We start from the raw sequence: 24,823 nt of genomic DNA, 5'->3' as shown, positions 1-24,823 counted from the left end.
CATTTGTCCTTTGGCGAGGTACTTACCCTCTCTGTTTCTAAATATTTTAATCTGAAAACAGGAATAATACTAGTGTCTACTTTATAGCTGGTTGTGGGGTATACATGGGCATTCAAAAAAGTGCCTAGCGCATAGTAAGCTTTCAGCAGGTATTTATTAGTTATTATGTATCTTATTCATTTTTTCCCCTCTGAGCAAAAATAAGCAAGGATGGAAAGATGGGAAATACTGGCATGGAGGTTTACACAGGGAGACCAAGGATAATTTTCACTGAAAAGGTGACATTTGAGTAAAGATCTGCAGGGAATTAACTGTGGATTCTGGGAGAAGAGCATTTCAGACCGAGAACAGCAAGTACAAAGATCCTAGGGCTCCCTTCCTTTGTTTAAGGAAGGGCAGGAAGGCCAACAGGGCTGGGAGCGGTAAGCAGAAGGAAAAGAGATGGGGGACGGGCAGTGGGTCACGGAGTAAGGCTCTGTAGCGTTCACTCGGAACGAAACAGCCATCATCTGCAGAGGAGTGATATAATCTGACTTAGTTTTTTAACAGCGTCTCTCTGGCTGCTGAGTTGAAAGAAGACCATAAGGAAGCAAGAGTGAAAGCAGGTCGGCTACTGCAATAATCCACTTGAGATGATGGTGGCTCAGGCCAGAGTGGTAATAATGGGGGTGGTAAGAAGAGAGAATTCTTGATACACCTTGAAGGTTAGAGTTGATATTTTGTCAGGTTAGATGTGCAATACAAAAGAAAGGAAGAGTCAAGGGTGTTTCTGAAGTTTCTGGCCTAATCACTAAGAAAATTACGTTGCCATGAACTGAGATGGGAAGAGTGATCACAGGGAGAGCAAAACTGGGGGATGTCAGAGGGGATTTCAGACACAGAACACTTGAGATGCCCAGGAAACATCCAAATAGAGATGCCAAATAAGTAGTTAAATACACTGGCCTGAAATTTGGGATTAACTCTAGGTTAGAGTTACGAATTAGGGAATCATTAGCACATAGTATTTAGGGTCATGAGGCCGAATGAGTCACCTAAGGAATGGTACAGACGGGAAAGAAAAGAGGCCCAAGGAGTAAGCTTTGAGGCTTTGATCCCACTTTGAGACGTGGATGGATGAAGAGGTGAGAGATGAGGGAAGGAGAAGCAGCAAAGAATAAAAAGGAAGGTGGAAATTTTATAGTAACCTTGAAGTCAAATGAACAAGACGTTTCACAGTGAAGAGGGTGCTTCGCTGGTAAATGCTGCTGATACATACATCAGGGAAGGCGAGGGCTGCAAGGGGACAGGTAGGTTCTGGGACAGTGCTGTCACTCATAACAAGAGCAGTATAGCTGACTACAGTGGGGAAAATCCTGACTAGAGCAGAGTCAAAGAGAATGAGAAAAACTGGAGATAGCAAGTTTAAGCACTACTTTATATTTAGAATCCACTTTAATGTGATCATCATGTCTATTTCAACTGAAAATTCCCTTTATATAGTATCTTGATAACTTCACAGCTACAACAACTTGCAACTACAACTTACTCCATCTAAGAAACAGCAAACTATCCAAATATAGGAAATCTGTTTTGATAGGAGAGAAAAAAAGGGAGGACTTTGAGAGAATAAGAATTAATTATCAGTGGGATAAATAGCGGTATATTAAAATTCATGTACTGCTGAAACTAAACAAAATGGTTCCAGTTTGGGGCACCTGGGTAGCTCCGTCAGGTAAGTGTCTGACTTTGCTTCGGGTCATGATCTCAGGGTCTGGGAGTTCAAGCCCTGCGTCAGGCTCTGTGCTGACAGCTCAGAGCCTGGAGCCTGCTTTGGATTCTGTGCCTCCTTATCTCTCTGCCCCTCCCCTGCTCATGCACTGTCTCTGTCTCTCAAAAAAGAAATAATAAGAATAAATAAATAAATAAAATGGTTCTAATTTAGTTACAGATATATGGAAAACAAAAAGTTTTAGTACAATTTCTAGTGCAATCGGAATCACCCATGGATCTTTTAAAACACACATGCACACCTAGGCTTCACTACTCAGAAATTCTAACTGAGCAAGTTTGGGTTAAGCACCTGGGCATCTTAATTTGAAACCTGCACAGGTGATTATGGACTCTGAAAACACCACAGCCCAGCTTGATTTGAAAATCACAAGAATCTAATTGTTTAAAATATAAAATAAGCCAAAACAATCAGGTTCTTTTGAGAAATTCAGTAGTGAAATCGTTATTTTTATAATTTTTTAAAGTTTATTTATTTGAGAGAGAAAGAGAGCCAGAGAAAGAGACAGAATGAATCCCAAGCAGACTCTGCACTGTCAGTAGAGAGCCCGATTTGTGGTATTAACTCACAAAACACGAGATCATGACCGGAGCTGAAATCAAGCATCACAAGCTTAACCAACTGAGCCACCCAGGTGCCCCTATTTTTAGAAAACTTTAAAAGGACAAGTGGTACCAGTCAGTGGTAGTAGGTGGCTGCACGCCAGTGATACTATGGTCCTTTCCACCCTCCAGCACTCGGAACCACTCCCTGGGGATGCAAAGATGACTACGACATGTTGTTAGTCTAAAGGACTCGCAGCTAATCTAGAGACTTCCATCGACATTCAAGAAAACACTTACCTTCTACTTTCTCATCAGAATGAGTTGAGCAGTTTTCTACTGAAGATTACATAACTTAAGGGATCAAATAAAATATGTATGACAGAAATGATCTCTACTTGAATTAATACAGATATAATTTAGTATTATATCAATATCAACTAGTCTATTTCAGAAAAGGATAATCAAGTGAGACAGATTTAAAAGTAGGGTTTATAGTCACAATTCCAAATGAAAAGAAAAGCTGTGTTAACTGATGAATAAGGGTGACTGAGACAGACAAATATCTAGAATAGAATTCAAATCCCTGAAGTTAAATTATTCTAGGCCTTGAAGAAGTTAGCTTTTGACATAAAATAAGACTAACAACATCATATTAGAAAAATGAAAATACTTGAAGAATAAGTAGAGAATTCGCCTAGTCAAAGAAGGCAGATCTACTGTATGAATCCACTAATCTCTTACTGTGTTTTTATGAATTTTTACTTGCAGAAATGTTAAAGGGCAGCTACGCATCACCATGGAGAGAGAATTACCCGAAAAGAAAACATTAAGAAAGTAAACAGACCAGGGGCATCTGGGTGGCTCAATCAGTTAAGGAACCAACTCTTGATTTAGGTTCAGGTCATGATCTCGTAGTCTGTCAGTTTGAGCCTTGCATTGGGCTCTGCACTGACCACGTGGAGCCTGCTTGGAATTCTCTCTCTGGCCTTCCCCCGTGCGTACTCTCTCTCAAAATAAGTAAATAAGCATAAAAAAAGTTAACAAACAAGAGTGAATTATTCTGAAGTTGTGATAACCCGAGCAGTCAATCTTTAACTTACACAATAATAAAATTGAAACTCAAAATTTGTATGAATACTCCTGGGGGTTTTAAGAATAGTATCAGTTCCAGCAACACTTCAAAGATGAAATAATAATGCTGATAGCCATTTCCACAGTGAAGTCAAATCTATACCAAGAAGCCCACCATGGAAAGCGACCCAGCCTTCAGTAGTATTACCTTGAGTGTAGGCAGCGTCATCAGATCCCATACTCAACTTCCGGGCTTCACTTATTCTATCCACATGTGCTAAAGTAGGGTCTGTGAGGTGCTGAATATTCTCTGTTTCTACATAATGATCAGGATGGTTTAGAAGATTTGTAAGTTCAAAGGTCGGGGACACCACCCCTGGTGAAACGGCAGGGGGCTTATTAGGAGAAACTGTAATTTTGAAAGTATATTTTGTATTGGGTTGAGTGACCACCACTCGAGGAGAAGTTGCAGAGTTGTTGCCTATTGCTCGACTTTTGGGAGGGTGATGGTGAATAAAGGCAGGACCCATGCTCACTTGCCCGGACATATTCCTGGAGGCGGCAGATGCTCCAGAGTTTGTGGATATGAAGAGGGTGGGCTGATTCCGCATGATCTGTTCGTCTCCTGGGGTGGCATTAGCTGAGATATAGACCTTAGGTTGACTACGGGACATCACCTCATCAGTATTTGGGGGGCTGGCAGCTATGTAAACAGTGGGCTGATTTCTATTCAAGGTCTGGCTGTTGACCGAAGAGGAGCTGCTGGAGGTTCGAGGTCCAGAAGAACGCAATTTTGAAGAGCTGTTTCTTTGTGGGGGTTCAAGTTTGATTTCAATTTGGTTTTTTCGAGGTCCTGTCGAAATATTCTGAATGTTGTATTGGCTATGGGCAGAAGACTGAGAGCTCCCAGATGAATGAATTGTCGGTGGTTGTGGAGTAGTGGGTGAACTGATGGGCATGTAGACATGAGAGGTCTGGTGGCCTTGCGGATTTGGCTGTTGGGCTGAGGTATGTGACATAGGATTAGATGCAGGGTAAGTAGTCCAGGGGCCAGGCTGCGAAGGCGGATAGACTTGTTGAGGGTTCATAGGATTAAACTGAGATACCCAGCCAGAATGCTGCTGTGTCTGTCGCGCTGTGCCACCAGGAGTCGTGATGTAAGGCCTGATATAGATAGAATTTCCCTGTGGACTGTTCAGTACAGGGGGAGGTACACCATGGATGTGCAAAGATGTAGGAGTATTACGACCAGTCTGGATATTTGGGGCTAAAGTTACCATAATGGGATTAAATCTGGGAGTCTGCTGAGAAAGGTTAGATGTTCCTTTGCTGCCTAAGTGAAATCCAAGATGTGGTGCTGAATTTGAAGCACCAGACGTACTGGACATTCCAAAAACATTAAAGCCTTGAGGAACTTGAGCTGGTGCTGTCTGTGGCTCCTGCTGAAACAGTTCATTACTGGACTGACCACCTTGAAGTTGTCCATCACTAATGCTGTGCGTTAGAGTCCTGCTTCCATTCACTCTACTTCCTTCTCTTCCATGGTGGTAAACATTCTGCGACTGCAAGTCCAAGTTGAGAGAAGTCATGTGATTACGTAGGCCAGAAATTCCAGAGTCATCCGAGAAATTCAAGTCTCCTTCACCATAAAGATACCGCGTGCTCTCCTGGGAGAGAACTGCACAGCAGGCATCCAGGTTATTATTATTCTAAAAAACAAAATAAAAACAGCTTGATGTTAACAACCAGAAGCTAATGCTTACACTCTCATCATTACTAAAACATTACACGATTAACTGGTGATTAGTTAATACAATTCTAACAGATCTATTTGAATCTTTTATTTGAGAAGAGCTATTTATTGTGCAAATGACTATAAAAATCCTCACTACTAACACAAAGAGAAGCTCTCTGGCAATAGATGACAGCAAACCAAGTCACTGTTCTGTTTCAGGAGCTATTTGATAAGTAAAATGGATTCATGCAAATACAGTAAAATTATACCCTAATTAAAAACACGATTTGAATGCTGAACAAACATAACCATCAAGTATTATATATTAATTAAATGTCCTGCATTCAAGTGCTGTATCAACTGTTTTAACCTAGTGACCTTTTACAAAATCATATATATACTGTTTAAATATAAAAAGTCATAAAATTCGCAACAGTCATCTCAATTCCTTATATGCTTCCCCTTAACTTGTGGAAAAAACAAAAACAAAACCCCCACGTACAGGAAATGGAAGTTAAAGGCAGGCCCTAGAGCATCGCAGTTCATATCTCCGCCTTTAGACAGTACCATACAAATCTACTCCAGAAATAAAAACAAAAACAGAAAAAGCAACTAGATTATTTCCAAAGAATCCTCAAGAGACTGAGCAATCACTACTCATAAATCATCCATAAAAATATTTACCAAACACCTAAAATATGCACAGTACTCTGAGACTGTGGAAAAACTCAATGACCTGTAAAACCAAACTTTTCCCTAGAAGAGTTTTGGAACTCAATTAGGGAGACAAACCATGGATTTATGAAAAGGTAACATTAAAACAGGAGTATGGGCCAAGTGGTTTCGAAGTTCAACAGAGTCAGTACTGTAGGCTACAGCACAAAGAACCGTGTTATTAAGGGACATGCAGTCTGACTGGCTTCACATAGAGTAGGGTGTGCGTATGTGCGTGACGTGGATAGGAACAAAGAATTCCAGGTGAAGGGAACGGCATGAGTGAAGACAGATGTCAGTGTGATAAGTAAAAGCATATTCTACACAAGGTAATTTGAACAGACTTAGCTGGAGTTAAACGTTTGGAGTTTTAAATGGAACAGATTTCAAGAAAAAAACAGACTGAGATTAAATGAGGCATACCTCATTTTGCTGTGCTTCTGTGCTTTGCAGATACTGGTTTTTTGTTTTTTGTTTACAAATTCAAAGTTTGTGGCAACTGTCACTGAACAAATTTATTGGCACTATTCTCCCAGCAGCATTTGCTCACTTCATGTCCCTGTGTCACATTCTGGTAACTGTCGCAATACTTCAAACCTTTCCGTAATATCGTATTTGTTATGGCAATCCAGGATCCGGTGATCTTTGATGTTACTACTATAATAGTTTTGGGGTGCCACGAACCACATCCCCATAGGAGGATGAACTTAACTGATAAAAGCTGTGTGTTCCAACTACTCTCTCTCCCTATCCCTGGCTTTCCCTAGTCCCTGTGACACAACAATATTGAAATTATGCTAATTAATGCCCTACAATGGCTGCTAAGTGTTCAAGTAAAAGGAAGAGCCACACATCTCTCACTTTAAAACCTAGAACTGATTAAGCTTAGAGAGGAAGGCATGCTGAAAGCCGAGACACGCCTCTTGTGCCAAAAAGCTAAGCAGTAAGTGATAAGAAAGTGAAATAGCCCTATTGCTGATATGAGAAGGTTACAGTGGTCTGGACAGAAGATCAAACCAGCATCACCACTCCCTGGAGTGAAAGCCTAATCCAGAGCAAGGCCCTAACCTCTCTTCAATTCTGTGAAGGCTGAGAGACATGAGGAAAGTGAAGGAAAATCTAAAGCTAGGAGGGGTTAGTTTATGAAGTTTAAGAAGAAAAGTCATCTCCATAACATCAAGTGCAAGGTGAAGCAGCAAGGGTTGATACAGAAGCTACAGCAACTCCTACAGAAGATTGAGCTAATATAACTAACGAAGGTGGCTACATCAAACAAATTTCCCATGTAGATGAAACAGCCTTCTATTAGAAGGAGATGTCACTGAGGACTCCCATAGCTATAGAGAAGTCCATGCCCAGCTTCAAACTTCTAAAAACGGGCAGACTCTCTTGGTAGAGGTTACTGTGGCTGATGACTTGGAGCTAAAGTCAATGCTCAGATACTATTCCCCAAATCCCAGGGCCCTAAACAATTATGCTAAATCTATTCTGTTTTTGCCCTAAAAAGGGACCAGAGACTGGATGACAGCATACCTGGTTACAAAATGGTTTACTGACTATTTTGAGCCCACTGTTGAGACTTACTGCTCAGTCAGCAGCCATCCACATCCAGGCAAGATCTTCCACCAGCACAAATCTATGACTCAGTGGAAGCTCAGATTATGGCTAGCATTTTTGGCAATAAAGTACTTTTAAAATTAAGGTATACTAATTCTAGTTTTAGACAAAATGCTATCGTACTAACAATAGACTACAGTATAGTGTAAACGTAATTTTTATATGGCCGTGGGAAACCAAAAAATTCGCTTGACTAGCTTTGTTATATTTGCTTTATTGTGGTGGTCTGGAACTAAAGCCTCAATATTTCCAAGGGATGCCTATAATTGAGGGTTTTGAAAAATGAATTACACTGAAGTTTAGACTAGATACAGGCAGTGGGGAGAGCCAATGAATGTGAATGAACCGAGAAGTGTAGACACCAGGGTACTTTGAGAGGGTAGTCTGTTGATACTGCATATGAAGAGGAAAGGGAAAACTTCTCGACAAGACCACCATCGGAAGACATGAAATAATGAATAATGTTTGACAGTAGACACAAGTTATGAAGGATTACAAATAAACAGTCAACACAATTTGTCTATAAGAGAGAGAGAGAGAGACTTCAAAGAGGGCTGGAAGATTAGGAGCCTGATAGAAAGAGGTCAGTTATAGACATAAAAAAGATAACCAAGTTAAAATGTTTACAAGTGGTTTGATAAGAGATAATAGCTTATCAGAGAAAGTTGAACCACAAAAGACATCTCCATGAAATCTGTTAAGAAAAACCAGTCCACAGTTTGAACAGGTAATGCAAAATATAGTGGGCAAGGTTGGACTTTTTTCCTAACAGTTCAAACCTCTCATGCTCTAAGATATAAAAAATCTTTTACCAATCTCCTCAGAGTTGATATATATTACTTTTTCAAATAAAATTTTAAAATTCACCACAATCTTTATCAACCAAGTACTCATTACAGTTAGACCTTACGTTTTTGCCAAACCTAAATGTGCTTTTTGCTTAACTTCATTGTTATTTCTAGCAAATCCCCTCTACTACCAAGGCTCACAAAGACGCCATCTTTTCGTCTCTTCTCTGCCAATGTCCCCAAATTAAAATGTGTCTACCAAATCCAATCCCACACTTCCCTTTTTAAAAGAGGATGCTCCCATTTACAAAGTCTTTCTCTTTAATCCTCTTGAGCTCTCAAAAATCCCTTCAATCCTTTATAAAATCTGATTATTTAACATGTTCTAATCTGCTGCACCAGAACTCACATGCACTTAGGTTATTTACCCTCTACAGACATCCCTTTCTTATCAACAAAACACTGATAAGTAGTGTTTTGTACTGACGGGGATTTTATAAGGCTACAACAGGATAAAAGAAAATATACCTTTTATTAAGTTTTTATTAAAAAATATTAAAACATTAAAAACTAAAGAGTAAATAGGATGAACTCATCTATATTTATCATCCATCTTTAACAATATCAATATATGGCAAATCTTTTTTCACCAAGATATAGGCCCCAGCTGCTCCCCTCACCATGCTAGATCAAGTCTCAGACATTATTTTGTTATCATCTGTAAATACTTCAATATGTATCTTTTAAAAATGGAGACTTGGGCTACCTGGGTGGCTCAGTTGTTTGAGTGTCTCTTGATTTCGGCTCATGTCATGATCTCAGGGCCCTGGGATTGAGCCCTAATGTTTGGGATTCTTTCTCTTTCTCTCTCCTCTCCCCCTCAGCCCCTCCCCTACATGTGCATGCACACACTCTCTCAAATTAAACAAACAAATAAATAAATAAAATAAAAATAGGGACATAAATAACCATAATTACAAGGTCACTATCATACCTTAAAACAATCAATACTTCATATCATTTAATATCTAAATAGTGCTGAAATCCTGTGTCATAAATGTCTTTTAGTTAGCCTGAATGAGGATCACAGGAAGGTCCACATATTTAATTCGACTGATATGCTTTTTAAATTTCTAATAATAATTAATCCTCCCCTTCTTTAAAAAATTTTCTAGCCATTTGTGTGCTGATAAACTTGATCATTTGTCCAGCAGAATTAGACTGGATGGTGCACTCTGTGGTGTCAATATCCCCTGTATTTCACTGTGAATTAGTAGTTGCAACTCTAAGTAAACAGGTTCATGTACAAATTTTTGGCAAGACTCTTTATAGTAAGTCTGTTACTTACTGCATCACACAAGGAGGCACAATAATGTCTGCCTGTCCCTTTATAACCTTAAAGCTGATTGGTAGATTCTGGTGTTATCAGCCTGATATAGCTAAAGATTTTTAGCAGTTACTGATGATCACTATTTAGAATCTTTATTTCATTATGGGTTACAAAATGGTGAAATTGAGATATCCCAATTATAAGAGTCCTTTTTTTTTAAATTTTTTAAAAATATTTATTTATTTTTAAGAGTGAGCGAGCACACGAGCACGGGAGGGGTGACAGAGACAGAACCTGAAGCAGGCTCCAGGCTCTGAGCTGTCAGCACAGAGCCCAACGCGGGGCTTGAACTCAAGAGACTTAAGATCATGACTTGGGCCGACGTCAGATGCTTAACTGACTGAGCCACCCAGGCACCCCTAAGGTTCCTTCTTCATGTATTAGCTTCAAAGAACTTGCTCTCTTCAACTATTTGGTACTCTGTGCACAGAAGAAACAGAGTAAATAATTTCTTTCTCTCTACTGGTTTTTAGAATAATGAATTGGTGTCCTAGCAACTCTAAAAGTTAGGGTTAGGGTTAGGGTTAGGGTCACTGCTTTTTTGTACATAGGCAAATCTGCATTCTCTTCAAAGCTACAAAAAGGTCTGATTCATTATTTCCAGTTCCTCTTTCATTTTTCCCCAAGCTTCTTACACAGACACAGAGGTTACAGATAGTGTCAAAATATCCTCTGTGATCATTCTTCTCGAACTCTGATTCATTCACTCCTTCAACCAATTTACTGAGCTTCTATCAGGCAAGTAGAAAGGAATAGAGCTGCTACTGAGGATCTCACGGTCTACTAGAGGAGACTAATGTGTTCAGACAGCATACACAGTGATAGGTATAGGGACAGGACTACGGGTGGTCATCTGAGAAGACTTCAATTAAGGATATGGTCCTTAAATATTAAGTCTTACAAATACTGAATAAACACTACTTAATGCATCACTTTGATAAGAAATAGCAACTTTTAAACTTATAAATTCAATTGTCATTTTAAGAGAACTGGAAAATTCAGTTAAAAAAAGGAAGTCAGAGTGCTAATGATGTAGTATTTTTACACTATTCTAATATTTAATTAACAAATATAAATTTTAAAGATATGAATCACACCTGCTGATAATATTGTCATCTTAGAGAATCCAGAGCACAAGGAAATGACATAAGTAGTTCCAAACAGAGGAATCCGAGCAGTAAATAAAGTCAAGAAGAGACCAGCAGATACTTCTGTCCTTAAGAAGCAAGATGTTTAAGAGCATGTGAACAAAGTGGCAGCATGGCATGATCCTTTGATGACCAATTTCTTGTATTTTCTTTACCATGTTTTTTTCATCTAGGCAGGTTCTGAACCACTAGAGGAGGTTCCCTCCAGAGAAAGGACAGAAGCCTACCCAAGTGAGAAAGAGATAGCAGCTCTCAAAAGAACAGGTTGTCACCAAATAAGAGATGTTAAGCTAATTTACCTTTATGGTTTAAAACTATCTCCCCGAGTTTGGGAAGATGTACACCCTAGCTCTACTTCCAGAGGAGCCCTCCCCATTCCTGTAACATTTCTTGTTCTAGCAGATAAAAATTCTATTACTTGGATGCCCGGGATGATCATCAACTCAACTTAGGAGAAAGCGGGCTGTCACACGGTACTTTATAAGCAGAACAGATCTCACTTTAGTTATCAGCAGATGTTAGGAAGCATGCCTTAGGGCAGTCGGTCTTTGCGAAATCAGAGTAACACGGCTCAAGTCTTACTACTGGGTGCCCAAAAGAAATTCAACATCATTTATTTTCTATTCTTTAGTAAAATCGAACACATTTACTTACTACATTTAAAACAAATTGGCAGTTCTTTCATATCAAGTCTTATAACATTTTATTGAAGAACCTGTATTAGTTTTCTATTTTTCAATGACTTAATGAACTCTCTCAGAATAGTGTTATTTTATTACAAAAGTCTATTTGAAAAGTTAGAAAAAGGTAGGCAGATTCTAAGGGAAAACACTCCCCACTATCTCTGCTCCTCCCCATACTTTAACTTCTGACCTCACTCTTAGTACTTTTTTTTCCATTTTTTTTCTTTTACATACTGTATCAACGAATGTGGACGACTGATTCATTCACCAAATATTTATTATAGGTCTTCTACTATTATTATTATTAGGAATGGCTGCCAAAATTTACTGAGCACTTACTATGATTCAGGTATCGTACCAGTGGTTTTACCTTCTTTATCATATTTAATTCACTGTGAAGTTTTTTATTCCCACTGTACAGCTGGGGAAAATGAGGGTCAGAGAGATTAATTAAATTACTGCTAGTAACTGTCAAAACTTGAATTCAAATCTGTTTGTCACCTCAAACATATGCTATTTTTATTATTTATTTTAAAACTTTATTTTTATTTATTTCCCCCCAATTTTACAAAGGCACGAGTGATAAATGAAAATTGTATATATTTAGAATGTACAACGTGATTTTTTTAAAGGTGTACAATGTTATGATTAATATAGTTACACACTGAAATGTTTACCACAATCAAGTTCATCAACACATTCACCACTTCACATGGTCTCTCTGTGTATTTTTTTAGTGATGGTGAGAACACTTATGATCCACTCTTTTTGTAGATTGCAAGTGTACAATACAGTAGTATTAATTCAAAACATATGCTCTTAAACACTATACTGTAGAAAGAGCGAGGCGTGTTCAGAGGATTCCAATCAGGTGAGGACACCTGCAGCACGGGGTGGAGGAGGAAGGACTAGAAGAGGCCAGGCCGCAGAAGGAGGCGGGATTCCAGACTGCAGACCTGGCGAGCCCCCATCACAATACGTGACCTCTATTCTGAAGGGTGTGGAAAACAGTCATGAGGTTTTTAAGCAGGTAAATACCCAATAAAATCTGCACTGACATACCTTGGCCGAAGTGAGGAGGACTGGAGAGATCAAAATTGGATTAGACTGTGGGCAGGTAGAACAATTAAATGTACAGATAAAAGGTGACAAGAGTATGAGCAAAATGTAGTCATTTGGGATCAGGCAGATATTAAGCTTTTAAAAATTTCATACAATTTCAAACTTTTAAATTAATTTGTCAAGAGTAAGTATGTCTGAGCCCAAATCACATTTTTATATCTTTGCTTTTAACAAGCTGAAAAGCAGTTTTTGATGGAGAGATTTCCAGTTTAATCAAATGAGAAGGCACTACATATTTAGAATTATGGACTTCTAAAATTGTACGTGCAAGGGAAATGTAAAAGTTGATTAGATGGTTAGTGATAATTAACTGGAAAACCTACAGACTGAATGAAGACTATAAAAACACACTTTACTTTAGAATTGTAACCTGAGGTGTTGTTGAAGTCAAATTCCTTCATTTTACAGACAAGCAAACTGAAGTATAAAGAAGGCATATTCCTTGCCAAATATGCTTGGGGTGCTCATTTAGGATTAGAACCCAACTTTCCTGACTCCTTATTTAACGATGTTCTCACTTTCATATGAAGATCTGGAATTTTAAAAAAGTTCTCCTGGCAAAACAGGCAGGGGAAAGTGGAGCAAGCTCACAGGAGTGTGGACCATGTGTCAGGTTTATAGTGGGCTTCCCTTCAGTGCTCACATATCTACTGTATAAGGTAGGTACTGTCTATATTCCAAAGCTCCTAAATACCTTCTTAAAGGCCACGTGGCTATCAGACACCAAAGTTCATTCCTTTTCATCAGAGCTCACGAGTGCCAACAAGAGGATAAAAGAGTTTTCTTCCAATTAAAAAAAAAAAAAAAACACCACCACCCAGGTTTGTATGAATGAATTCAGAAATCGTTGCACACTGACCTGTAACATGCACCTGGACACAACAACTTCAGGTACTTCAGGGAATTTTTGTCGCAGGTCATGTAAAACCTGAAAATCAATTTGGTGGCTTCCTTGGGCCATTCGTATATTGCCTGATCAGGACTATTTGTACAGTAGGCAATTCTAGGCCTTAGTGGAAATAGTACTCATCTCTTCTGTCCAAGCATTTTCTGTGAAAGAAAGAAAAAAAATTTTAATGAGAACTGATCAGAGAATGAATATTGTAGTGGATTTAAAATTTCAATACACAGTCTATGTGCTTTAGGAACTAACATTTAACATAAGCTATCAAAATATTATTTAGTTCTATAATGCTTTCCGTATAGTTACATTATTTTTTTAATTTGTAACTCCTGATGTCAAACTTTTAGACTGTCTAATCCCTATCTGTATGCTTTATAAAGGCTGTGCCAAAAGGCACTGAAGAAATTATTGTCAAGGATGTCTTCCCTCATTCTTCTAAATGGGGTACATGAATAACATTACTGACATTTTTCTTAATAATTAGAGGAGAACCTGAGGTGAGTAATCTTACTTACTCTACTTAAAATTTTTAAAGTTTGGGACCTGATAAAAGTTTGATTCTACAAATGACTTTGCATGCTTTGTCTTAAAAAAAAAATGAGCTATAGGGGCACCTGAGTGGCTCAGTTGGTTAAGCATCTCTGACTTTGACTGAGGTCATGAACTCATGGTTCGTGGGTTTGAGCCCTGCATCGGGCTCTGTGCTGACAGCTCAGAGCCTGGAGCCTGTTTCAGATCTGTGTCTCCCTCTCTCTCTGCACCCACCCCGCATGCTCTGTTTCTCTCTCTCTCTCTCAAGAATAAACAACATTAAAATTTAAAAAATAAAGTAAAAATGAGCTACATAATCCAATACATTTAATATATTATCTTAATCTTCAGATATACTTAATCCTTCAATGTGTAACGAATTCATCCTCAGGGGATCGATAGCATTTTATTCCCTCTGTTTTAATAAAATCAGTATTTTAAGATACACTATTACTTGAGCCTCAACCCCAAAGGTCCGGATTTAATTGGTTGGGGAGTGGCCTGGGCATAGGGATTACTAAAACTTCACAAGTAATCCTGATGGGTGGCCCAAGTTGAGAACTACCTACCTTGTTTTTTATTCCTAATGGAAACCGTGTTTAATTTTGAAAGCCCCTGAGGGATATAAATAGTATGTAAGTATATTAAACTTAAATAACATGAAAGTATTTAAATGTTATTTGCATAATCATTTTATTTTATGATAAATTTAACAGTAAGACAATCTCTTTGAAACAGGTTTCTTATCTGTAGTATTTCTCATTTAACCTTGCTAACATAAGCTTAAAAAAATACAAATCTATGAACTCCATCAATATAGGAGTTAGGTCTCTTTTGTTCCCTTCAGGTAGCTAGCACTGTGTAGGCAGTGCTCAGCCTAACAATAGATATTAAAATATTTTTTATTAAATTTAGTTATGGTAGAACTTCTGAGTCTTCAACAGAATATATGGATATCATGCATAGGAAAGCCTTTTAGCTTTTTAGTATTATTTAATTAAATTCCTTAATTCTTTTGTCTCTGTAACTTCAGCTTAGTTATATCTTACAGGTAAAAGCTACAATGGGTTGTCAGAGAAAAGATAAGTACTGAAAATTAGGTAATTGATAATTTAAAAATAACTGAAGGGGTGATAAATGAGTTACAACACCGTTCAACTTGAGCTAGCCGCCCTTGACTTCACTCCAGCTACTGGCTCCTTTCTCTGCCCCTTCCATCTTCTGGGCTAAAGCTCCTTGAAAGGAAGAGTTGTTTGTACCTAAGTGTCTCCCTTCCTCCCTCCTAATCTCTTCTGGTCTACACAACAGGCTTCCAGTTTTTCTCCACTGAAACTGCACTTCCCAAAGCCGTTAGGCCGGCAGACCTCATGAGCAGTCCCTCGTTCTCCTCTAACCACAGCTTAGGACCCAGTCAGCCAAACCCTCCTCCTTTGAACAAGTTCTTCACTTGGCTTCTGAGATTTATACTCTTCTGGTTTTTCTCCCACCTGCTGGTAAGTTCCTTCTAAGTTTTGTCAGATCCTCTTCCTTTCCTGGACATCTAGATGTTGGTAGACAATGTTGGTAGACAATGGAGTTAGATCTAGGGTTTCTTTTCAACTATCCCTACATTCCTCTGCTGTGTAATCTCATCCAAATACACTGCTTGCAACAGAGGCGTTGCAAATTTTTATCTCCAAAGCAAAGGGAGCTCTCTCCCTTGAGTTCCACACTAAATATAGCCAATTACCTGCCCAACATCTCCTTCTGGACATCTAAAACCCACTTCAAAGTTAATATGTCCAAAAGGAAACTCTTAGTTTCCCCCTTCCAAGCCAATCCTTTCGCAGTCTTTCTCATCTGAGTAAAGGGTGCCGTCACTCGCCCAGTTGATCCTTCTTTCAGATCTCATATCTAATCCATCAGCAAGTCTTGTTGGCTGTATCTGTAAAATAATATTCTGAATCTGACCACTTTTTCCCACCTCTGTTGCTGCTCTTGTCCAAGCTGCCACTGTAGTTCATGCAGACTGCCACCGCAAAGGTCTCTTAACTGGTTCCTCCCTGGCCTTCGCTTTCGGTTTCCCCTCTGCCCCTCATTCTACTGAGTGATCCTGGTGAAAAGTAAGTCAGAGCAAAATCCCCTGCTCAAAGTCCTACAACATGAGGCCCCTGGCTAACTACCACCCCTCAGATCTCACCTTCTACCACTCTCCTGGATCCCTCAGTTCTGCTTAGTTCTCACAGAAGTCACTCTATCCTCCCTTAGGGTTTTTGCACTTGCTGCTGCTTCTGCCTGGAACACTTTACCCTCAGGTATTTGCACGGCCCCCTCTCTTAATTCATTAACATCTCTGATCGAATTTCACTTCCTCAGAGACCGTTTCTTGGACCAATCTCTCAAGAATAACGCCACAATTGTCTTCCCTGCCCCCATCACATCCTCATGCCCTGCTTTTCTTCATAGCATTTGTCAGTACCCGATAGGTACTTATTTATTTTCTATCTATCCCCAAAATGGTAACTCCACAGGATTAAGAACTTTGAAATTCACTGCTGTACCCATCCCAGGATGTAGGTCAAACATGCAAAATTTGCAGAATGAAACGAAGGTTTTACTGTATAGTTTCTTGACATTATTTTGCTTCTAAAACACATTTCAAATGATCTTGATTTGCAGTTTTTTATACAATTTGAGGAAGATGTAAACAAATACATTTTCAGTCTAATTCAGGACCACTTTTATTAGAAGAGGATAAATCATGAAAATAAACTTCAACTTATTCCATTATTAAAACAGAAGTTTCCCAAATTCTTTGAAAATGTCTTATCACACTTGTTTTTCTAATAAAGACCATCAAATACACAAACAACAAAATTGTTCACATGTACGTTGTATGCGTGTATAACTGTATTTTAGGGATTTTATTTCCTGAAATGGCTGAGTAGCTCCTACTAGATCAATTCTCTAATAAACAACTATAATCACCAGACAACGTGTAAAAATATCTATGTGAAGGTAGAAAGCATCAATGGCAATAGAGGGATGATGGGGAGGAGGAGTCAGTACTTAGAAGCCTAACAGCATGGGTGATTTTCCACTTTTTAATAGCACTTAGCCAGAGAGCAGGCCTCAGCTGGTTCTGGTGGCTGAAATCTAGACAGAAAACCTCCAGCCGTACCAGCTTAGTGAACCACAGGACAGACTGGCATAACCACAACAGCTGAAAACCTAGTAAGTAAATCACAGCAAGGAGAGAAGCCCCAAATCCTATGTATAAATTCTGCACACATCTCTGATCCCCAAACTACACATATGTGAGATTCCAAGCAGCCCAGCCAAAGTTAAAATAACTGAGATTTCAGAATCTGAAGCTGGGAGCTCAGCCAAGTCAAGTGCCTTCTAAAGCAAGCAAGCAAGGAAGGAAACCAACCAAACATCAATACTCACTACTGAAGGCACACAATAGAATCCAGAGTCTCTACATGCCATTCATAAGAAACAGGAAAAACTGACCCATACTCGAGAGAAAGGGCAACCAAGGGAGACCAAGCCCGAGATGACCCAGGTGCTAGAATTAGCACCTGCGGATTTTAAAGCAGCTATTTTAACTATGCTTAGGGTGTAAGGACACACAGACATTCTTGGATTTCAGCAAAAAAACAACCCCGCCCCCCCAAAATAAAAAAAACCAGAAACAATATTTTTTAAAAAAGAGAACCAAATACAACTTCAAAAAGTGAAAAATAAAATGTCTGCCGTAAATTCACTGGATAGATTCCCCATATATTGGAAATGACAGAATAGGTGGTAAACTTGAAGACAAAGCAATAGAAATATTCAAACCTGAAGGACAGAGAGAAAAAAAAGACTGAGGGTGGTATGGGGTCAGGTAGGTGAGGATGGGGAGAGAACCTCAGAGACCTGTGGGAAAATATCAAAAAGTCTAAGGTACTTGTAATTGGAGATCCAGAAGGATAAGGTAGAGAGAACGGGGTGGAAAAGACTATTTGAAGAATAATGGCTAGAAATTTCCCTAAGTTGGTAAAGATATAAGTTTACAGAACAAGAAGACTTTGGTCACCCTCTCACACACATGTGGCTGCTATTGGTCAAGGGTCACCCTACAAGTAAGGCAGAAGATGGTGGCTGCAACCAAAAGTTGCAAAAACTCATCAACCCTAGGCTCCAGATTAACTCGAGGCTCTAACACCTCATGAAAGTGGAAAATCCTTGCTGGGGCAGGGGCAGACTCTAAAAATGACCATACAAGGCAAAGCAAAACTAGCCAACTTGCCAAAACTGCCCAGCCTTGAGGAAATCTGAAACAGCATTATGTCACATTGGCCCAAACTGGTGTCCATCACTGCAGCGTCAGTGCTACTGAATTGGGCACTGCATGCAGAAACTTCTGCGGAGTAGCACTGGCCATCACTGATCCAGGTGATTCTGATCTCACTAGAAGCACGTTAGAACAAACTGGTGAAAAGTATGCACAAGTTTTCTTTAATAAAACTGGCCAGAGCTTGTTTAAACAACAAGATCTTACTTAACAACATCAAAGCCTAAACAGGTTAGACTCAAACCCTAAAAAGGAAAAGCCAAGGAAAACCACATACAGGTATAAGTGTCAAACTGCTGAAAATCAAAGAGAAAGAAAATGTTGAAAGCAGCAAAAGAAAGGACACAAAGAGGAATGACAATTCTAATAATGTAGACTCGTCATCAGAAACTATGGAGGCCAGAAGACAGTCAAATGACATAATGTAAGTGCTGAAAGAAAAAACATCAATCCACTTTCTATACCCAACAAAAGTAAACATTATGGACAAGGCAAGATAACTATTTTTAACATAGTCTTTGCGCTGAGCAAATCATTTTACAACCAAACACATTATTGAAACAAACAAACAACAGGTGGTATTTAATTTCAAAAGGAAAACCAGGAAATTTAACTTACTCTGGAGAATAATTTCTAATATAAATGGAGACATATTTTCTATGGTAAGATGCAAAATGACTGCTCTTTTCAGAAAATAAAGAAATAATATTCTATAGAAATGTTCCTTGCATCAGGTGCAGAGTTTTGGCACCTAAACTGCCACTACTTCAAATAATCCAGGAGGATTAGTTTCTTAAGAATTCTAAACAGGAGAATATATACAATACTACAGAATGTAACATTAAATATATTAGAAAGGCTTATAAAATGTGCCATATTCTTTCTTTTCTTCAAGAGTGTGTAAACAACTTATTTCTGATCTCTCAATAATTATTATGACAGTGCAGAGTACAGCTCACTGACACTTCAAGTTCCGAGAGTTAGCAAGGCTTCGTGTTCACCATCGTTTGTCATGGTGATTTTTTCCAGGACTGTCTGAGCTATAACACAGCTAACTATGGGCATTTATGAGGCAGGCGGATACAAAGAGTATGGAGAACCAGACAATCATCATCTAATTAGCCACGACCCACACATTGGAGGAATGACTAGAATGTGCAGATACTGTGCTGAAAACCCAAGTACAAGCCGATGCCCTTGCTCTCCAGGTCACAGAAATTCTTGGATTAGAGGCACGTCAACACAAGTTTGTAATTTAGGTAGTTATTTGAACTTGTGCACTATTTTACCTTCTGCCTGCCTCCCGCTGTCACCTCAGCCTAGCCTGTTACATTTGTTTTGCCTCTTTCATATTAAAAAAAGGATTACAGAGGAGCATTCTGCATAAGGAAAAATTGTAGAGAGCAGAGAGCAAGAAAAAGGTAGGCCCCAAGTCATGATGTGTCTTGGAGGCCATAAAATTTGGAAGTTTTAATTTTCAGAGTAATGGGAAGTCACTGAAGATTTAAGCTCAGAGGCAGGGAAGGGGACATGATAAAAAAAACAAAACAAAACATGTATGTATGAAGAATGGCTACAGAATGAAGAAAAGGGCAGAATACAGGAGAAACTCGGTCAGAGCACTACTGCTGTAGTCTAGCTGGCGAATGTTAATAGCTTGTAACTACAGAAACAGCAATGGAGGCTAAGTAAAAGGAAAAACTGAAGGGATATTTGGGAAGTAAAATGAAGAGAACTTGTTGATGAATTAAATATTGGGGTGAAGAAGCAGGTGTCAGGTTGGTTTCTGATCTGTTCAACTGGATGGTGGTCCCATCTACAAATGATAGAAGAGGCCCAAGCAAACAAAGGGGTAGATTACAGGTTTGGTTTTGAACCATGTTGAGTCCAGGGCATCTTTAAAACATCAAAATAGACATATCGCAGAGGAAGTAAGGCTATACGGGTCCAGGCTGTACAGCGCCTGTTAAGTGGCATACACTGTGCTGGATGTGTTTAAGGGCTCCCTGGGCAGAGGGGGAAGGAGGGGGGCTCTAGAATCATGGGTACTTTAGAAGTTTAATATAAAAAAGAATGAAATCTTGTCCTTTGCAATAACATGGATGGATCTAGAGGGTACTATACTAAGTGAAATAAGTCAGTTAGAGAAGGACAAACATCAAATGATTTCACTCGTATGTTTAAATTAAGAAACAAAACAAACGAACAAAGAAAAAAAGAGAGAAACCAAAAACCAGGCTCTTAATTATAGAGAACAAACTGGTGGTTGCCAGAGGGGAGGCGGGTGGAGGGACGAGGGGAGGTGGGTGGAGGGACGAGTGAAATAAGCTTATTGTGAGAAGCCCTAAGTAATGTACAGAAGTGTTGAACCGCTGTATTGTACTCCTGAAACTAATGTGACTCTACATTAACTAAACTGGAATTTAAAAAAAAAAGAAGGTTAAAGTATGACGCAAAACAACTAAATCTGAGGCAGATTCTGGAGACAGTGAGTCAGTCATCTGTCTACCTAGAAGAAAGGAGGGACAGTAGGGAAGAAGAGGATTAGTAAGGAGGAGTTTGGTTGGGGTGGAGGGCAGTTAAGAGAAGAGAAAGGCCTTTACTACAGAAGACCTTGAGATATAAGAATGCTAAAGTTTTAATACTATTGCATAAAACCATAATTTATCTTTGCCCTATTCTTACGTGGTTGAATCTTACTGAAACAAATTTAATTATTCTAACAAAGAAAAATATGGTTCATGTCGAATATCAAAAAGAAATGGAATGAAATATATAAAACTAAAATTTACTTCTCAATTGCATTAGGATTCTCTTTAGCTTATGGGACAAGAAGGTAAGGAGGTCTTCCCATTTAATACATATACCATCCTAAAATTTAATTCTGGTTAAAAACCTCAAGAGATGATAATTTTTTTCTGTAAACAATGGAATCTTGAATGGGACAGGACCCCAGGAAATTATCTTGCAAAAGTATTTAATTTCAGAGGTTGGAGAAAAGTAGATTCCTTGTGAGACTACTTCTTCCACTCATCTGTTTAATTTTACTTCTTAAAAATCAACCTTGACAATGAAATTCTTTATACAAGTACTATTATTCCCAAAGTGGAAAGACTACCTTGTTCACTGTCGTGTCCTAAATACTTAGAAAACACTACCTTGTTCACTGTTGTGTCCTAAATACTTAGAAAAATGTGAGCTAAGTAGTAGATGCTCAGTAACTAATTGCCACAACAAATCTCTATACATCAGAAAATGCCTCAATTTATTTTTTAAAATGATTTTATTTATTAAGTAGGCTCCATGCCCAACATGGGGCTCGAACTCACGAACCCAAGATCAAGAGTTGCAGGCTCTACTAACTGAACCAGCCAGGCGTGCCAGAAAATGCTTACATTTTAAAGACTAGTATAAAAAGTGGTCTCTATCTACCCAAATAAGCGTTTCCCTTACCCTCAGTTGTAAGTCGGTGCTGCTTAGTACTTATTTTGAAACTGCAAATTTGTTCCAATGCAACTGAAATAAGAGGGAACACTTTTGAGCATTAAGTGAATTTTGCTGTGATTTTACCAGCTAGAAATACCAGGTGAATGCAGAAAACCACACTCAACTGAACCAAGCGGCATGTGAACACACAAATGTAACTATGAGCACACCTCGAACACCCGCCGGCCCCTCCGCCGGTCCCACCTATCCACCTCTCGTGTGACAACACTCCTTGTATCAGAAAACCCTACATGATAACGAAATGCCACATCTGCGCTCACCTCCAGAAGCAAACTTCAGAACTTTTTCAAAGTACCATATTTGTTTGTATATTGTATAAGTACATATTTCTTCATCATTTAACATGTGTAAAATTATTGTCATTTTTTAAAGGTTCCTATCTTTTTTTAAATATTCTCTGATAACGGTTTTGAGTGTTGTATCTGGAATTCCACTTTTTCCATAAACCCTGTGGCTTTTCTTTTTCATGATTTGCATAGCATGGTGATTTTTAGAAACACAGATGTTAAATCTTAACAGAACTGTCTGAACAGCAAAGCCCCTCCGACCTCAACAATTGTGAGTGCTAACTTCCCCAGGATGCCTACTGGGAAGGCAGAATGTCTCAACTTACCTATTTGGTTGTCAAAATGATGTTAATAGTTTCTTATAACTAATTATAATTTGTTACTCTTCTGTGGACTAGCTGACATTATCAGACTGTGCAGTGAGTTATTCTTAAAGAGTATCTTCATCCTAGAACGAAGCACTGATATACAGTAAGAAGAGCTGAATGATGCTATAATTTTTAAAATTAAAGCAAGTTTTGAAAGCTTTTAGCCTCAATAAGATTTCAGAATTAAATCTGCCTAATCATACGTACACTATTCTAAACACCTGTTACCTGACTCATACATTATCTAAGTATCTCATCAAATGCCAGTTAGGTAACAGTTGATGCACTCCACATTTAATTAACCTCAAAAGAATTTACAAATGTCATTAATTAAATAAAAAATTTCAAAAAAATTTTAACAGCAAATTACTGGAAGTATATTTCTTGGGAGCATGATATGACAACTTTACTAAGGCAAAGCAAACTGACCGCTTCCCTCCCCTCTCAATCTACAATATCAAGTTATTTTCCTAAGAATTAAAAATGCAAGAATTATAACCATGTAATTAAAAATCTAAGATTCAAATACTATCACCGTTTAAGACTAAAAACAAGATAATCATAATCCATCTTTAGCATAAACTTTAGCATGAAAGAACTGTAATACTGAATCACTTTGCATAGATAGCTAGTTGTTTGCAAAAGTAAACTAACAGTAACCATACCAAATCAGTCATCTAAATGCTATTTACTTTAAGTTAGCTATTATGTTCAGCTTCTGTGTGATTTAGAAGCTTGAAGGGAGCAAAGGATTGTTAGCAGAAAATGAATTTCTCAACTTTATAACCATGCAATAATTTACTTTGTAAAAGAAAGAACTATCATGAAGGGCTGAAGGACATAATGATCTATACTTCCTCCTCTAAATAAGAAAACTTCCTGGTTTTTTCATTTAATACATTGCCTCAAGTCCATGAATGCTGACCATTTCTTATGGTTAAAAGGCTTACTAGTTTTAAGTTCTTCTAAGGAATGTGCAAGTCAGCCACACTTGGCAATTTATGTATTGTGGTTTTGTGGTGAGTGCTACCATTTTCTAAGGATCAAGAAAAGTGCAATAAATCTAAGACAGAATGGTTATAATTCATCAAAACATATTATATAACTAACTATCTTGTGTATATTTTCCAATTCATATTTCATTATTTTTTTCCAATACATTAAGGCTTTAAGATGGAGACAAAGTTATTTTTCAGTGCTCCCTTTTTCCTTAAGTTTTGGATAATCCATCCTGTGCATAAATATCTTTGAAAGAAAATATGATATAAATAAATGATATGACATGAAGTTCCTATTACAGGTAAAAGGGGAAAGAAGAGAGGATAAAAGAAAATGAAAGCACTTGGAAGTACCAGTTTACATCTTACATCAACCACCAACATTTGTAGTGAACCAGTGAACTCAGTGGCCTGCAAGAGCTATAATAATCTGGTTAAAATATTAATCTAAAATGTCATCTTAACACGAAAATTCAGAGAAAGTTATGAGAAGTTTTATCAACCGATCTCCATGAAGTTCTAATCACTTACTTGCCCATGCTTTTTTCTTTTATTCATCTAATTTTGCCCATCTTCCTTCTAATGTCACGGCCCTCAGATGACTTTTCCCCAGAGTAGACTTCTGGCTACCTGGCAGATGTGTGCGGATGTGTGTGTGTGTGTGTGTGTGTGTGTGTGTGTGTGTGTGTTACAGAATGGCGCATGGGTCAATTATGTTCATGAGTTAAGACAGAGTGTATATGGATAGTTATTAGTGCTTTCTTCAATTTTAATTTTTTAAATGTTTATTCAATCTTTGGGAGGGGCAGAGAGAGAGGGAGACACAGAATCTGAAGCAGGCTCCAGGCTCTGAGCTGTGAGCACAGAGCTGGACATGGGGCTCGAACTCAAGAACTGTGAGATCATGACCTGAGCTGAAGTGGGAGGCTTAACCAACAAAGCTGTCCAGGCACCCCATTAGTGCTCTGGTAATAACTACCAAAATGTTTTAATATCTAACAAAAAGTTAAATTGGCAATTTATAAATTATACACATACACTTGATTGGTAAGACAACTGTGGTTAATGGAGACTGCGAAGACTAGTAATGGAGAAAATATAAAAAAATCTATATGTAAAGAACATTTAAATAAAATATTTCATTACTATATTATTCAGAACCTTAAAAAGAAATTACAGAGAATTCAAAGTGAGCAGATAAAATTGGTAAAGCAATATTAAATGAATCAAGTTTCTAAAATACAACACAATGCCATAATCTTGTTTAGCATGTGTCAGTCTATAAAGTAACACCATGAAACTTGTATGTAGTTGGCTATTAGT

General features: G+C 38.3%; 1 protein-coding gene across 5 annotated transcripts in view; it reads right to left on the bottom strand.

Moving 5' to 3' along the window:
- TAB2 (TGF-beta activated kinase 1 (MAP3K7) binding protein 2) overlaps positions 1–24,823 on the bottom strand; it is a 59,349-nt gene that overhangs the window by 29,128 nt on the left and 5,398 nt on the right. For 2 of the 5 annotated variants that reach the window (XR_003910552.1, XM_029943894.1), the window contains exons 2-3: positions 13,444–13,634; positions 3,596–5,096 (exon numbers count right to left, since the gene is read on the bottom strand). Coding sequence is in view for 4 of the 5 variants with exons in the window: in XM_029943894.1 (XP_029799754.1) it covers positions 3,596–5,096; positions 13,444–13,545 (1,603 nt within the window). In the remaining variant the exon portion in view is untranslated. Of the gene's footprint in view, positions 1–3,595; positions 5,097–11,801; positions 11,884–13,443; positions 13,635–14,588; positions 14,635–21,793; positions 21,857–22,460; positions 22,556–24,823 lie in introns of those variants that run through there. The other 3 variants (XM_029943895.1, XM_029943896.1, XM_029943897.1) reach the window with 3 other exon arrangements.

The sequence above is a fragment of the Suricata suricatta genome, chromosome 7 (assembly GCF_006229205.1).
Source record: "Suricata suricatta isolate VVHF042 chromosome 7, meerkat_22Aug2017_6uvM2_HiC, whole genome shotgun sequence".
Taxonomy (NCBI): domain Eukaryota; kingdom Metazoa; phylum Chordata; class Mammalia; order Carnivora; family Herpestidae; genus Suricata; species Suricata suricatta.
This window is presented reverse-complemented; position numbering and strand designations above follow the sequence as displayed.